General features: G+C 44.8%; 1 protein-coding gene across 16 annotated transcripts in view; it reads left to right on the forward strand.

Annotated features, from left to right (window-relative positions):
* The window catches only part of LOC106578374 (TRAF2 and NCK-interacting protein kinase), a 64,703-nt gene extending 53,721 nt beyond the window's left edge, over nt 1–10,982 (forward strand). For all 16 annotated transcript variants that reach the window (XM_045702028.1, XM_014157099.2, XM_045702024.1 and 13 more), the window contains 2 exons: nt 7,509–7,648; nt 7,782–10,982. In XM_045702028.1, coding sequence (XP_045557984.1) covers nt 7,509–7,622 — 114 coding nt within the window. In that variant the 3' untranslated portion in view covers nt 7,623–7,648; nt 7,782–10,982. The remainder of the gene's footprint in view (nt 1–7,508; nt 7,649–7,781) is intronic.
* The last annotated feature ends 2,191 nt before the right edge of the window (nt 10,983–13,173 follow it).

Genomic DNA, 13,173 nt, shown 5'->3' on the forward strand with positions numbered 1-13,173 from the left:
ATACATGTCTACACATACTGAGACAGAGGGGTGCTGTTTCACTGTCCAGACAGCATCAGATACATGTCTACACATACTGAGACAGAGGGGTGCTGTTTCACTGTCCAGGCAGCATCAGATACATGTCTACACATACTGAGACAGAGGGGTGCTGTTTCACTGTCCAGGCAGCATCAGATACATGTCTACACATACTGAGACAGAGGGGTGCTGTTTCACTGTCCAGACAGCATCAGATACATGGTCTACACATACTGAGACAGAGGGGTGCTGTTTCACTGTCCAGACAGCATCAGATACATGGTCTACACATACTGAGACAGAGGGGTGCTGTTTCACTGTCCAGACAACATCAGATACATGTCTACACATACTGAGACAGAGGGGTGCTGTTTCACTGTCCAGACAGCATCAGATACATGGTCTACACATACTGAGACAGAGGGGTGCTGTTTCACTGTCCAGACAACATCAGATACATGGTCTACACATACTGAGACAGAGGAGTGCTGTTTCACTGTCCAGACAGCATCAGATACATGGTCTACACATACTGAGACAGAGGAGTGCTGTTTCACTGTCCAGACAGCATCAGATACATGGTCTACACATACTGAGACAGAGGAGTGCTGTTTCACTGTCCAGACAGCATCAGATACATGGTCTACACATACTGAGACAGAGGAGTGCTGTTTCACTGTCCAGACAGCATCAGATACATGGTCTACACATACTGAGACAGAGGAGTGCTGTTTCACTGTCCAGACAGCATCAGATACATGGTCTACACATACTGAGACAGAGGAGTGCTGTTTCACTGTCCAGACAGCATCAGATACATGGTCTACACATACTGAGACAGAGGGGTGCTGTTTCACTGTCCAGACAGCATCAGATACATGTCTACACATACTGAGACAGAGGGGTGCTGTTTCACTGTCCAGACAGCATCAGATACATGGTCTACACATACTGAGACAGAGGAGTGCTGTTTCACTGTCCAGACAACATCAGATACATGTCTACACATACTGAGACAGAGGGGTGCTGTTTCACTGTCCAGACAACATCAGATACATGTCTACACATACTGAGACAGAGGGGTGCTGTTTCACTGTCCAGACAGCATCAGATACATGTCTACACATACTGAGACAGAGGGGTGCTGTTTCACTGTCCAGACAACATCAGATACATGTCTACACATACTGAGACAGAGTGGTGCTGTTTCACTGTCCAGACAACATCAGATACATGTCTACACATACTGAGACAGAGGGGTGCTGTTTCACTATCCAGGCAGCATCAGATACATGTCTACACATACTGAGACAGAGGGGTGCTGTTTCACTGTCCAGACAGCATCAGATACATGGTCTACACATACTGAGACAGAGGGGCGCTGTTTCACTCGCTTGGATGCTTTAACTGGATTCATGTCTTTCTGTCGGTGCGCGTCTCTGTGAAATAAATTATTAATATTAAAATGTGTTATTTGGACGGGCAAGGAGGTGCAGTAGGGTGGGCCAGGCCCCCTAAGGCCCGCCCATAACGCCAGACCTGTCTCCAACCCCTGCACACCAACCCCTGCACACCAACCCCTGCACACCAACCCCTGCACTCCAACCCCTGCACTCCAACCCCTGCACTCCAACCCCTGCACTCCAACCCCTGCACTCCAACCCCTGCACTCCAACCCCTGCACACCAACCCCTGCACACCAACCCCTGCACACCAACCCCTGCACTCCAACCCCTGCACTCCAACCCCCACCAAATACCTCATAGTAGTTTTACATGTAGCATTCCCCTTCCAAATGCAATATAATAACACACACACTTGCAACCCATAGATTGACAGTTACAGACACTCTGCATGCTCCTACAAGTGATGCCCCTCGACCTGGACTTCTCACACTCCTTACCCCTAGAGTACTGCCCACCCTCAGCACAGGGAGGAATGTTTGTGTGTCTGTTCGTCTGCTACTTTATGTTATACATGTTATTTTTGTGTTGTTTGATTGACAACCAGATGATACTGAAATCTAATGGATATCTACCTGTACATGAATCTATCTACCTGCCTACCCAGGTCTAGGATCTGTTTGTCTCCCCAGGTCTAGGATCTGTCTCTCTGGGTCTAGGATCTGTCTACCTGTCTCTCCAGGTCAAGGATCTGTCTACTTGTCTCTCCAGGTCTAGGATCTGTCTACCTGTCTCCCTAGGTCTAAGATCTACCTGTCTCTCCAGGTCTAGGATCTGTCTGTCTCTCCAGGTCTAGGATCTGTCTACCTGTCTATCCAGGTCTAGGATCTGTCTACCTGTCTCCCTAGGTCTAAGATCTACCTGTCTCTCCAGGTCTAGGATCTGTCTACTTGTCTCTCCAGGTCTAGGATCTGTCTACCTGTCTCTCCAGGTCTAGGATCTGTCTACCTGTCTCTCCAGGTCTAGGATCTGTCTACTTGTCTCTCCAGGTCTAGGATCTGTCTACCTGTCTCTCCAGGTCTAGGATCTGTCTACCTGTCTCTCCAGGTCTAGGATCTGTCTACCTGTCTCTCCAGGTCTAGGATCTGTCTACTTGTCTCTCCAGGTCTAGGATCTGTCTACCTGTCTCTCCAGGTCTAGGATCTGTCTACCTGTCTCTCCAGGTCTAGGATCTGTCTACCTGTCTCTCCAGGTCTAGGATCTGTCTACCTGTCTCTCCAGGTCTAGGATCTGTCTACCTGTCTCTCCAGGTCTAGGATCTGTCTACCTGTCTCTCCAGGTCTAGGATCTGTCTACCTGTCTCTCCAGGTCTAGGATCTGTCTACCTGTCTCTCCAGGTCTAGGATCTGTCTACTTGTCTCCCTAGGTCTAAGATCTACCTGTCTATCCAGGTCTAGGATCTGTCTACCTGTCTATCCAGGTCTAGGATCTGTCTGTCTCTCCAGGTCTAGGATCTGTCTACCTGTCTATCCAGGTCTAGGATCTGTCTACCTGTCTATCCAGGTCTAGGATCTGTCTGTCTATCCAGGTCTAGGATCTGTCTGTCTATCCAGGTCTAGGATCTGTCTGTCTCTCCAGGTCTAGGATCTGTCTACCTGTCTCCCTAGGTCTAGGATCTGTCTACCTGTCTCTCCAGGTCTAAGATCTACCTGTCTATCCAGGTCTAGGATCTGTCTGTCTCTCCAGGTCTAGGATCTGTCTACCTGTCTCTCCAGGTCTAAGATCTACCTGTCTATCCAGGTCTAGGGTCTGTCTGTCTACCCAGGTCTAGGATCTGTCTACCTGTCTCTCCAGGTCTAGGATCTGTCTGTCTCTCCAGGTCTAGGATCTGTTTACCTGTCTATCCAGGTCTAGGATCTACAGTTGAAGTCGGAAGTTTACATACACTTAAGTTGGAGTCATTAAAACTCATTTTTCAACCACTCCACATATTTCTTGTTAACAAACTATAGTTTTGGCAAGTTGGTTAGGACATCTACTTTGTGCATGACACAAGTCATTTTTACATCAATTGTTTACAGACAGATTATTTCACTTATAATTCACTGTATCACAATTCCAGTGGGTCAGAAGTTTACATACACTAAGTTGACTGTGCCTTTAAACAGCTTGGAAAATGCCAGAAAATAATGTCATGGCTTTCAAAGCTTCTCATAGGCTAATTGACATCATTTCAGTCAATTGGAGGTGTACCTGTGGATATATTTCAATGCCTACCTTCAAACTCAGTGCCTCTTTACTTGACATCATGGGAAAATCAAAAGAAATCAGCCAAGACCACAGAAAACAATTGTAGACCTCCACAAGTCTGGTTCAACCTTGGGAGCAATTTCCAAACGCCTGAAGGTACCACGTTCATCTGTACAAACAATAGTATGCAATTATAAACACCATGGGACCACGTAGCCGTCATACAGCTCAGGAATGAGACGCGTTCTGTCTCCTAGAGATGAACGTACTTTGGTGCGAAAAGTGCAAATCAATCCCAGAACAACAGCAAAGGACCTTGTGAAGATGCTGGAGGAAACAGGTACAAAAGTATCTATAGCCACAGTAAAATGAGTCCGATATCGACATAACCTGAAAGGCGCTCAGCAAGGAAGAAGCCACTTTTCCAAAACCGCCATAAAAAAGCCGGACTACGGTTTGCAACTGCACATGGGGACAAAGATTGTACTTTTTGGAGAAATGTCCTCTGGTCTGGTGAAACAAAAATAGAACTGTTTGGCCATAATGACCATTGTTATGTTTGGAGGAAAAAGGGGGAGGCTTGCAAGCCGAGGAACACCATCCCAACCGTGAAGCACGGGGTGGCAGCATTATGTTGTGGGGGTGCCTTGCTGCAGGAGGTTCTGGTGCACTTCACAAAATTGATGACATCATGAGGAAGGAAAATTATGTGGATATATTGAAGCAACATCTCAAGACATCAGTCAGGAAGTTAAAGCTTAGTCACAAATGGGTCTTCCAAATTGACTTGTGTCCTCCTCCCAGAGTGCTAAGAGCCTTGGCGTGACCCTGGACAACACCCTGTCGTTCTCCACCAACATCAAGGCGGTGACCCGATCCTGTAGGTTCATGCTCTACAACATTCGCAGAGTACGACCCTGCCTCACACAGGAAGCGGCGCAGGTCCTAATCCAGGCACTTGTCATCTCCCGTCTGGATTATTGCAACTCGCTGTTGGCTGGGCTCCCTGCCTGTGCCATTAAACCCCTACAACTCATCCAGAACGCCGCAGCCCGTCTGGTGTTCAACCTTCCCAAGTTCTCTCACGTCACCCCGCTCCTCCGCTCTCTCCACTGGCTTCCAGTCGAAGCTCGCATCCGCTACAAGACCATGGTGCTTGCCTACGGAGCTGTGAGGGGAACGGCACCTCCGTACCTTCAGGCTCTGATCAGGCCCTACACCCAAACAAGGGCACTCCGTTCATCCACCTCTGGCCTGCTCGCCTCCCTACCTCTGAGGAAGCACAGTTCCCGCTCAGCCCAGTCAAAACTGTTCGCTGCTCTGGCACCCCAATGGTGGAACAAGCTCCCTCACGACGCCAGGACAGCGGAGTCAATCACCACCTTCCAGAGACACCTGAAACCCCACCTCTTCAAGGAATACCTGGGATAGGATAAAGTAATCCTTCTAACCCCCCCCCTTAAAAGATTTAGATGCACTATTGTAAAGTGGTTGTTCCACTGGATATTATAAGGTGAATGCACCAATTTGTAAGTCGCTCTGGATAAGAGCGTCTGCTAAATGACTTAAATGTAAATGACAATGACCCCAAGCATACTTCCAAAGTTGTGGCAAAATGGCTTAAGGACAACAAAGTCAAGGTATTGGAGTGGCCATCACAAAGCCCTGACCTCAATCCCATAGAACATTTGTGGCCAGAACTGAAAAAGCGTGTGCGAGCAAGGAGGCCTTCAAACCTGACTCAGTTACACCAGCTCTGTCAGGAGGAATGGGCCAAAATTCACCCAACTTATTGTGGGAAGCTTGTGGAAGGCTACCCAAAACATTTGACCCAAGTTAAACAATTTAAAGGGAATGCTACCAGATACTAATTGAGTGTATGTAAACTTCTGACCCACTGGGAATGTGATGAAAGAAATGAAAGCTGAAATAAATCCTTCTCTCTACTATTATTCTGACATTTCACATTCTTAAAATAAAGTGGTGATCCTAACTGACCTAAGACTGGGAATTTTTACTAGGATTAAATGTCAGGAATTTTGAAAAACTGAGTATAAATGTATTTGGCTAAGGTGTATGTAAACTTCTGACTTCAACTGTATCTACCTGTCTATCCAGGTCTAGGATCTATCTATCTGTCTCTCTGGGTCTAGGATACGTCTACCTGCCGCTCTTTAGGATGGAGACACTTTCTGTTTGTCTTTATGTACGTATATTAAAAACATTGTCTTTATTTACTGAGTGTACAAAACATTAGGAACACCTGCTCTTTCCATGACAGACTGACCAGGTGAATCCAGGTGAAAGCTATGATCCTTTACTGATGTCTCTTGTTAAATCCACTTCAATCAGTGTAGATGAAGGCGAGGAGACAGGTTAAAGAATTATTATTTTTTTAAATTTGCCTTGAGACATTTGTGTATGTGTGTCATTCAGAGGGTGAATGGGCAAGACAAAATATTTAATAGCTTATGCTAGTAGGTGCCAAGCGCACCGGTTTGTGTCAATAACTGCAACGCTGCTGAGTTTTTCACGCTCAACAGTTTCCCATGTGTATCAAGAATGGTCCACCACCCATAGGAAATCCAGCCAACTTGACACAACTGTGGGAAGCATTGGAGTTAACATGGGTCAGCATCCATGTGGAATGCATTCAACACCTTGTAGAGTCCATTCCGACGAATTGAGGCTGTTCTGTGGGAAATGGGGGGGGGTGCTACTCAATATTAGTAAGGTGTCTTTAATATTTTTTGTACGCTCAGTGTACATACGTCAAATACTTTCAAGTACATGAGTTGTGCTTGATTAAATTTCCTCTGTGCCATGGACTAGCTCCAACGGCGTCAGGTCCAAGCTAAATCAAGCTCACCTCATGTATTTGACCCAGGTCTATTAACGACGTCCATCACATCTTTAACTAATTAACAAAGCGCAGGGTCAGTAACAAGGATCTTATTGCTTTAATCCCACTAGATCTAGAATGGGTATTGATAGATCTCTCTGATCCCTTTAGATCAGCTCGGCTTCTCTTCTGTCTCTCCACTCTTAATACCAAGCCTCAGTTTATCATGTCTGTCTGGTTCACTAGTTCTGTTTTCATTTGGCTCGTTCTGTCTTTGTCTGAAACACTGTGTTTGTGTTGTTGTATTTTGAGACTGCCTTAGTCCTAGGAGCTTCTACCCCTGAGTTTATGTCTCGTTCTTTTAAAGGTATCTCCACCCCGGCCCAAACACATACAGCCCCAAGCCACCCAATACAAAACCAGTACACACACACACGTTCACACACGGACTGGCACACACACCCACACGCTCACACTCCAGTCGGTTGGCCAGCTCACTCCCTGAGCACAAAGGAGCTGGATGACAGAACTGGGAGGTAAAATCACCCAATCATCATCATGCTGCTACTACTGTAACCATCCTCACAGCATAGTCATCAGTCACCTGCTCTGCTACAGTTCAACCACCCAGGGGTAAACCCAGGGCAGGGTTACCGTCCACGTCAAACCACTATACCAGAGTCATCACAGTAGACCCTCAGATAGCCTTCTCTCCCAGTAGCGCTCTACGGTTGACTTTGACTATGCCCCCCGTAAATCTGGGCATCTCTCTTATTAGCGTTATCCCTGGGTCTGTATGAAACTGCCCTCCCCATCCCCCGTCGGGTGGACAGCTCAGGTGTTTGAGTTTTTTCCTTCGTTCAGAATCAGATACAGAAACTGCTGCAATGATTTCCTCCCGGAGGCGTGGCCTAAGGGTGTGATCTGTGACTGGCTTGAGTGAGTGCTCTCCTGTCCAATCCCCTGTCTGTGTGTCCCTGTCCGTCCCCCAGCCTACATCCACTCCAACCAGATCATGGGCTGGGGAGAGAAGGCCATTGAGATCCGCTCCGTGGAGACGGGACACCTCGACGGAGTTTTCATGCACAAGCGAGCTCAGCGACTGAAGTTCCTGTCGGAGAGGAACGACAAGGTGTGTGTTAGCACGAACACATGTACATGTATACAAGCACAAGAGCGCACACACATGCTGCAAAGCCTAAATTTATAAGCCAACACACATGCTTACTCTCCTCACTTCCCATGATGCTTTGTGCTGTGTGCAGGTGTTTTTCGCCTCTGTGCGTTCCGGCGGCAGCAGCCAAGTCTTCTTCATGACCCTGAACCGGAGCTCTATGATGAACTGGTAACCCTGGCAACCCCTTCTTACATCCTCCCTCCATACTGTACATGCCTAACCAGAGGACAGGATGGAGGGATGAAAAGAGAGAACTGAGACAGATGAGTGAACACAGAGCGGCTGCGGCTCAGTGGAGACGGGAGGAAGAGAAAAACCGTCTTCCATCCAACTCTCATCGCCAGCCAGCCAGACGTCTGCAGTACTAACCTCCCTCCACCAGAGGAATAGAGAGGAGCTCTCCATCAACTCTCCAGATTACGCTCAGACAACACTCTGTGGTGCGTTTAGTTTCTCTCAGGCACCGTCCAAGATGACCTGTATTCCCTATACAGTGCAATACTTTTGGCCAGAGTAGGGAATAGCGTGCCGTTTTGGACGTAGCCTCAGTGTTTTGTTTTTGGGAGGTGGTGACAAGAGGTGCTGATGTCGTCTCCCTCATGGGGTCAGGGGTCAGTGACTGAGGGTGTTGTCATGACCCCTGACCTGTGTGCGTATATACGCGGTGGGGCTGAGTGTATATTCTTGACTGCAGGAACACTTGAAAAAATACAAATATTGTCACCGGTGGTCACAAAAAATATATATACTCTTGCCATTCTTGTTCTAGTTCACCTGTGCTCCCCTCTTTCTCTGTGACTTCTATTTTACATTCAATCTATTTGCCATATTTATATTCTGTGTGTTTCACATCTGTAAATACACATTCTATGATCTGAAACGGAGCGGCTTCCCCATCAGACACTCTTACACTGAGACGGAACAACAGAGGACAGAGAAAAGGAGGAGATAGAATGAGAGCAGTCTGAGTTTGTTTGGTTCATCTTCGTCCTGTAGAAATTTCATTAAAAAATGTGTCATGCTTCTTCATATTAAGGACTGCGAGAGAGGGAGAAGTGATGGAGAGACAGACGCTTGGGTTGGTTAATTGCCAGGCTTCCTCCTACACCACCTCTTCTCATCTCTTCCCCCCTCTCATTAGTTTACCTGCTCCTCTACATTTGCATAGTGACACCTATTCCACTTATCGTCATCACTTTTGACTTCTAAACTAAGGCAATACACAGGTGTGGTCTGACATGACAAATGCGTGGTTGGAAAGATTTCACTTTCCAAAATGAGACCCACCATGTTATAGTCAGTCAATACCTTAAACTGGGGGTGGGGGTGTAAATGTACTCAAAATAGCTTTAGATGGCCAGGTGAATGACCACATTATGAATCTCAACCGTTAAGTTTAATCACATTTAGTCTTCTAGGATGCTGTGTCTGACACTACCTACAAAGGTAGTAGAAGGTTGAGGAGGGTGTCTGTGTTTACTGAACCAATGATGATAGACTACTGATGTGGGTTGTATGTAATAGAAATGAGCCTACTCCATCCACTAATCCGTTACCTCTTCAGTCATTATAGATCTGGAATGACTGGTTAAATATAAGTGTGACCTGCTGGTGTTTGAACCTGGGTCTAGTCCTGTTAGATCTTTGAACACTGCAGGGGTATAGGTTAGAGGAAAAGGGGGTTGTTTCCAAGAAACCGTAGGGTAAATATGATAAAGCATTTGATTATGATATCTAATGGATCATTTAGAGAAAGACCACCATCATGTTCATACTATAAGGCTTTCTACAGAATAGAGAAAATGGTTTCTACAATATGTTTTTATCGTGTTTTTGTTGTTATAAGTATCAGACATTGAACATGTGTGCAAGAATGAAAGTGTGCGCGTGCATGTGTGACTTGTCTTCCCTGCTAACAGTACAGAATTAAACTGCCACTGTTAGGTGTGTGTGTGTGTGTGTGTGTGTGTGTGTGTGTGTGTGTGTGTGTGTGTGTGTGTGTGTGTGTGTGTGTTTTCACTTCGTCTGAATCACTGGAATCAATAACCCCCCACCCCCAGACTGGTACTCCAGTCAACTGTGTTGTTGAAGCCTAACTGTCCTTGTACAGAGACATGATTATGATTACAGAGACGTCCTCCGCTGCTTTACTTCTCACTCTGTGTCTGGATGTGTGTGTCTGACATGTAAAGTACACGGCAGCCCTATCTCACACTGTTGGCCACATGGTTTCCCCTGCCCCTTTGTCCCCCATGTTCAGCTCCATAACACACACACACACACACACACACAAAGAAACAAGCACCTGTGTGACATACTAAACATTGGGATGATGTCCTGCTCTGCTGAGGGTCCATATGATTTAATTGTTTGAGAGATAATCTCAGTTGTGATTTTCATGTTCTTTTCTTGAATTAGAACCAATGTCAATACTGCTGTACGTAGATCTGGAGTCATAGAGGGCTCTGTCTTTGGCTCCATGGGATTAGCTGTGTGGTCTGCTGTGTATGGTAAACTACCCAAGGTGCTTCACCTCCATGATCTGTGTTTTTGTGACAAAGTGCTTGAAGTGGAATGAAATAGGTACCAGTACTTATTTAAATTCTACAGTACAGGTAATCTCGACACCCAGAACCAAATCTCAGCTGTTAAGGCTGTCACAAGAGACTATAGTACATGGGTTCATATTTTAGAGCCAATATTCTGTAAGAGGTGCCAGTACTCAAGCAGTAGCATATCAGAGGAGGCTGTTCTCCGTACCGATCAGGACCGGCCCACTGGTCTGAGAGCACTTCTCTAGCGTTCTTTTCTGTCTGTCTGCATGTGGAGGTGTGGGGAGAGAGAAGCAGGGCAGACTGCAATAGGCCTACTTACAGCTTCTTTAGACTTTGGGCCTCCAAGTTTGGCACATCACAAATATGTATGTTTTAAATATAAGTGAGTAGAATTGGATTAAACATTGATTATAAGGGAACAATGTTGGGATGGTATCTGTACACTGGATCCTAGCTTCCTTAGAGTGTTTAGCAATAAAGAGCACTAGCTACTGACTTTAGTCTTCTGCTGTTACTTCTCTGTGTCACCATGACAGACACAGAGTTGCAGAGGGAGGTAGGGTGTATGGGTGATGAGCATGGATACATGTGATTATTGATGGTGATTAATTCATGTGACTGGAGGTATTTTGTTTAGGACTTTTCCATGTAACCTATTCACACACTTCATGTTTCCAAATGACATGCATTAAAAATGTGCTGTTTTTTTCTTAAATAAAATAAGTTAAACATGAGCTATGTGTGAAATATCTTGTCTGTACTCCTCTCTCTCTTATCATAAAATGATTTTGTTATTATGAGCCTACCAGGGCTGTGGTCAATTCAGAAAGTACTCTAAAATTCCAATTCTCTTCAATTAGTATTTAAAAAAATGTAATTGGAGTTTGGTTCACTTTCTGAATTGACTGGAATTGAAATGGAATTAACCCCAACCCTGGAGCCTATATTCCCTTTCATCTAGTGTCATGCAGTGCCTTCAGAAAGTATTCCCCTTGACTTTTACCAAATTTTGTTGTGTTACAAAGTGGGATTACAATGGATGTAATTGTCATTTTTTACATTTTAGTCATTTAGCAGATGCTCTTATCCAGAGCGACTTACAGTAGTGAATACATTCATTTCATTTCATGCATATTATTATTTTTTATTTTTTTTGTACTGGCCCCCCGTGGGAATCGAACCCACAACCCTGGCGTTGCACACACCATGCTGGCGTTGCAAACACCATGCTCTACCAACTGATCTACAATGATCTACACAAAATACTCTGTAATTTCAAAGTGGATGAAAAATGTCAACATTTGTAAAACAAAATATATGTATATTTAATAAAAATATATATCTTGATTTGATAAGTATTCAACCCACTGAGTCAATGCATGTTAGAATCCCCTTTGGCAGTGATTACAGCTGTGCCTTTCTGGGTAGGTTTCTAAGAGCTTTGCACACCTGGATTGTACAATATTCTTTAAAAAATTATTCAAGCTCTGTCAAGTTAGTTGTTGAACATTGGCTATCAAGCATTCTCAAGTTTTGCCATAGATGTTCAAGCCTATTTAAGTCAAAACTGTAACTAGGCCAGTCAGGAACATCTTCAGCAAACAGTTATCATCCTAGTTAGTAGGTACTTTGCTGTTTTATTTTCATTAACCCCACATTACTGAACCAAATATGTTGTAGTATTAGCTGAACACTACATTAGGACCATAGCAGTATATTTTATTACAGGGGTATGTTGGGAGAACACAGAAGAAAATCTTTGGACTACCGCTTTAAGGAAACCATTTAAACGTTCCTCCGTCTACGTATGCCGCAGTTAAATTGGGCGCGCTTGCGCAGTCCTATTCTTCTTTTTCTTGGAAGGTAAGTGGTGCATGCAGCGTGCTTCTGTTCACGGGGGAAAATTGACAACTTTTAGTAGTTTTATGTCAGTTTATTTTTGACTGGACATATTCTTTTTAGGTTTTGGTAGTGGAAAGCAAAGGTCAAATTTAAGTTTGCTTCACGAGTGTAGGTGCATTCGGCGAGAGGGTGTGGGTCCCATGTTTCACGTTTCTGGATCCACCGATCTAACGCTAATGGAAAAACAGGCTTGAGGCCTTCTGCGCGCTTGTTGGAAGTTGCTAGTCATGTCTTGCTAGCCTAGCCTGCTAAACTAGCCGAATGTTGATAACTAACTGCACTAGGAAAACTAACAATGTCGTAATGTACGTTAAATTGACATGAGACAATTTAACAAAGATGCCAACTTTTTTATTTTTATAAATGGTTATCACTTCTGAATTAAAATGTTTGGTTAGATAAAGTATTGTGATGCGGTTGCTAATTGCTACGTTAGCTAGCTAACATTAGCTAATTGGCTAGGTAATGCAATGTGTTCGTAATACAAATCTGGGAGGTTGTGGGGATTTAAAATTACCCCGAACGTTTCTACAATTAACTTCTCGCTAATGGCATGGAGTTGTCGTCAAACTAGTAACGCTAGCTAACTATCGCGTCTTTCAATATAATGTAGCCATCTGGTTAGCTGGCAATACGTTATCGCTTCTATTTATAATTCAATGAGTCTCTTGATAATCAATACTATTTGGTATGGTAGTTAACGTTGGCTTTTATATTCCGTAGTCAGTGTTTTTATTTATTTTTTATCCCAATGTTAATTCTCAAAGCTAGTTACAATAGATACACAGCGTGTAGGCCGGGCCAGTAGCTAACTAGCTTATTGTTAGCCTCTTTTTGCTAACCTAGCCAAACTTGTGTGAAGTTGGCTGAACGGTATCACTGGTGCTTGTGTGAATAACATTAGCAATCTGACGTTAGCGCAGAGGAAGTTGTCTAGCCAACAATGGTAATAAATGTTGTCGGCTACGAGCGTCCCGGGCCAGGCTCCCGTTATTTACCGGGGCACTATAATGCGGCAGGTTA

Source organism: Salmo salar, chromosome ssa19 (assembly GCF_905237065.1).
Source record: "Salmo salar chromosome ssa19, Ssal_v3.1, whole genome shotgun sequence".
NCBI lineage: Eukaryota > Metazoa > Chordata > Actinopteri > Salmoniformes > Salmonidae > Salmo > Salmo salar.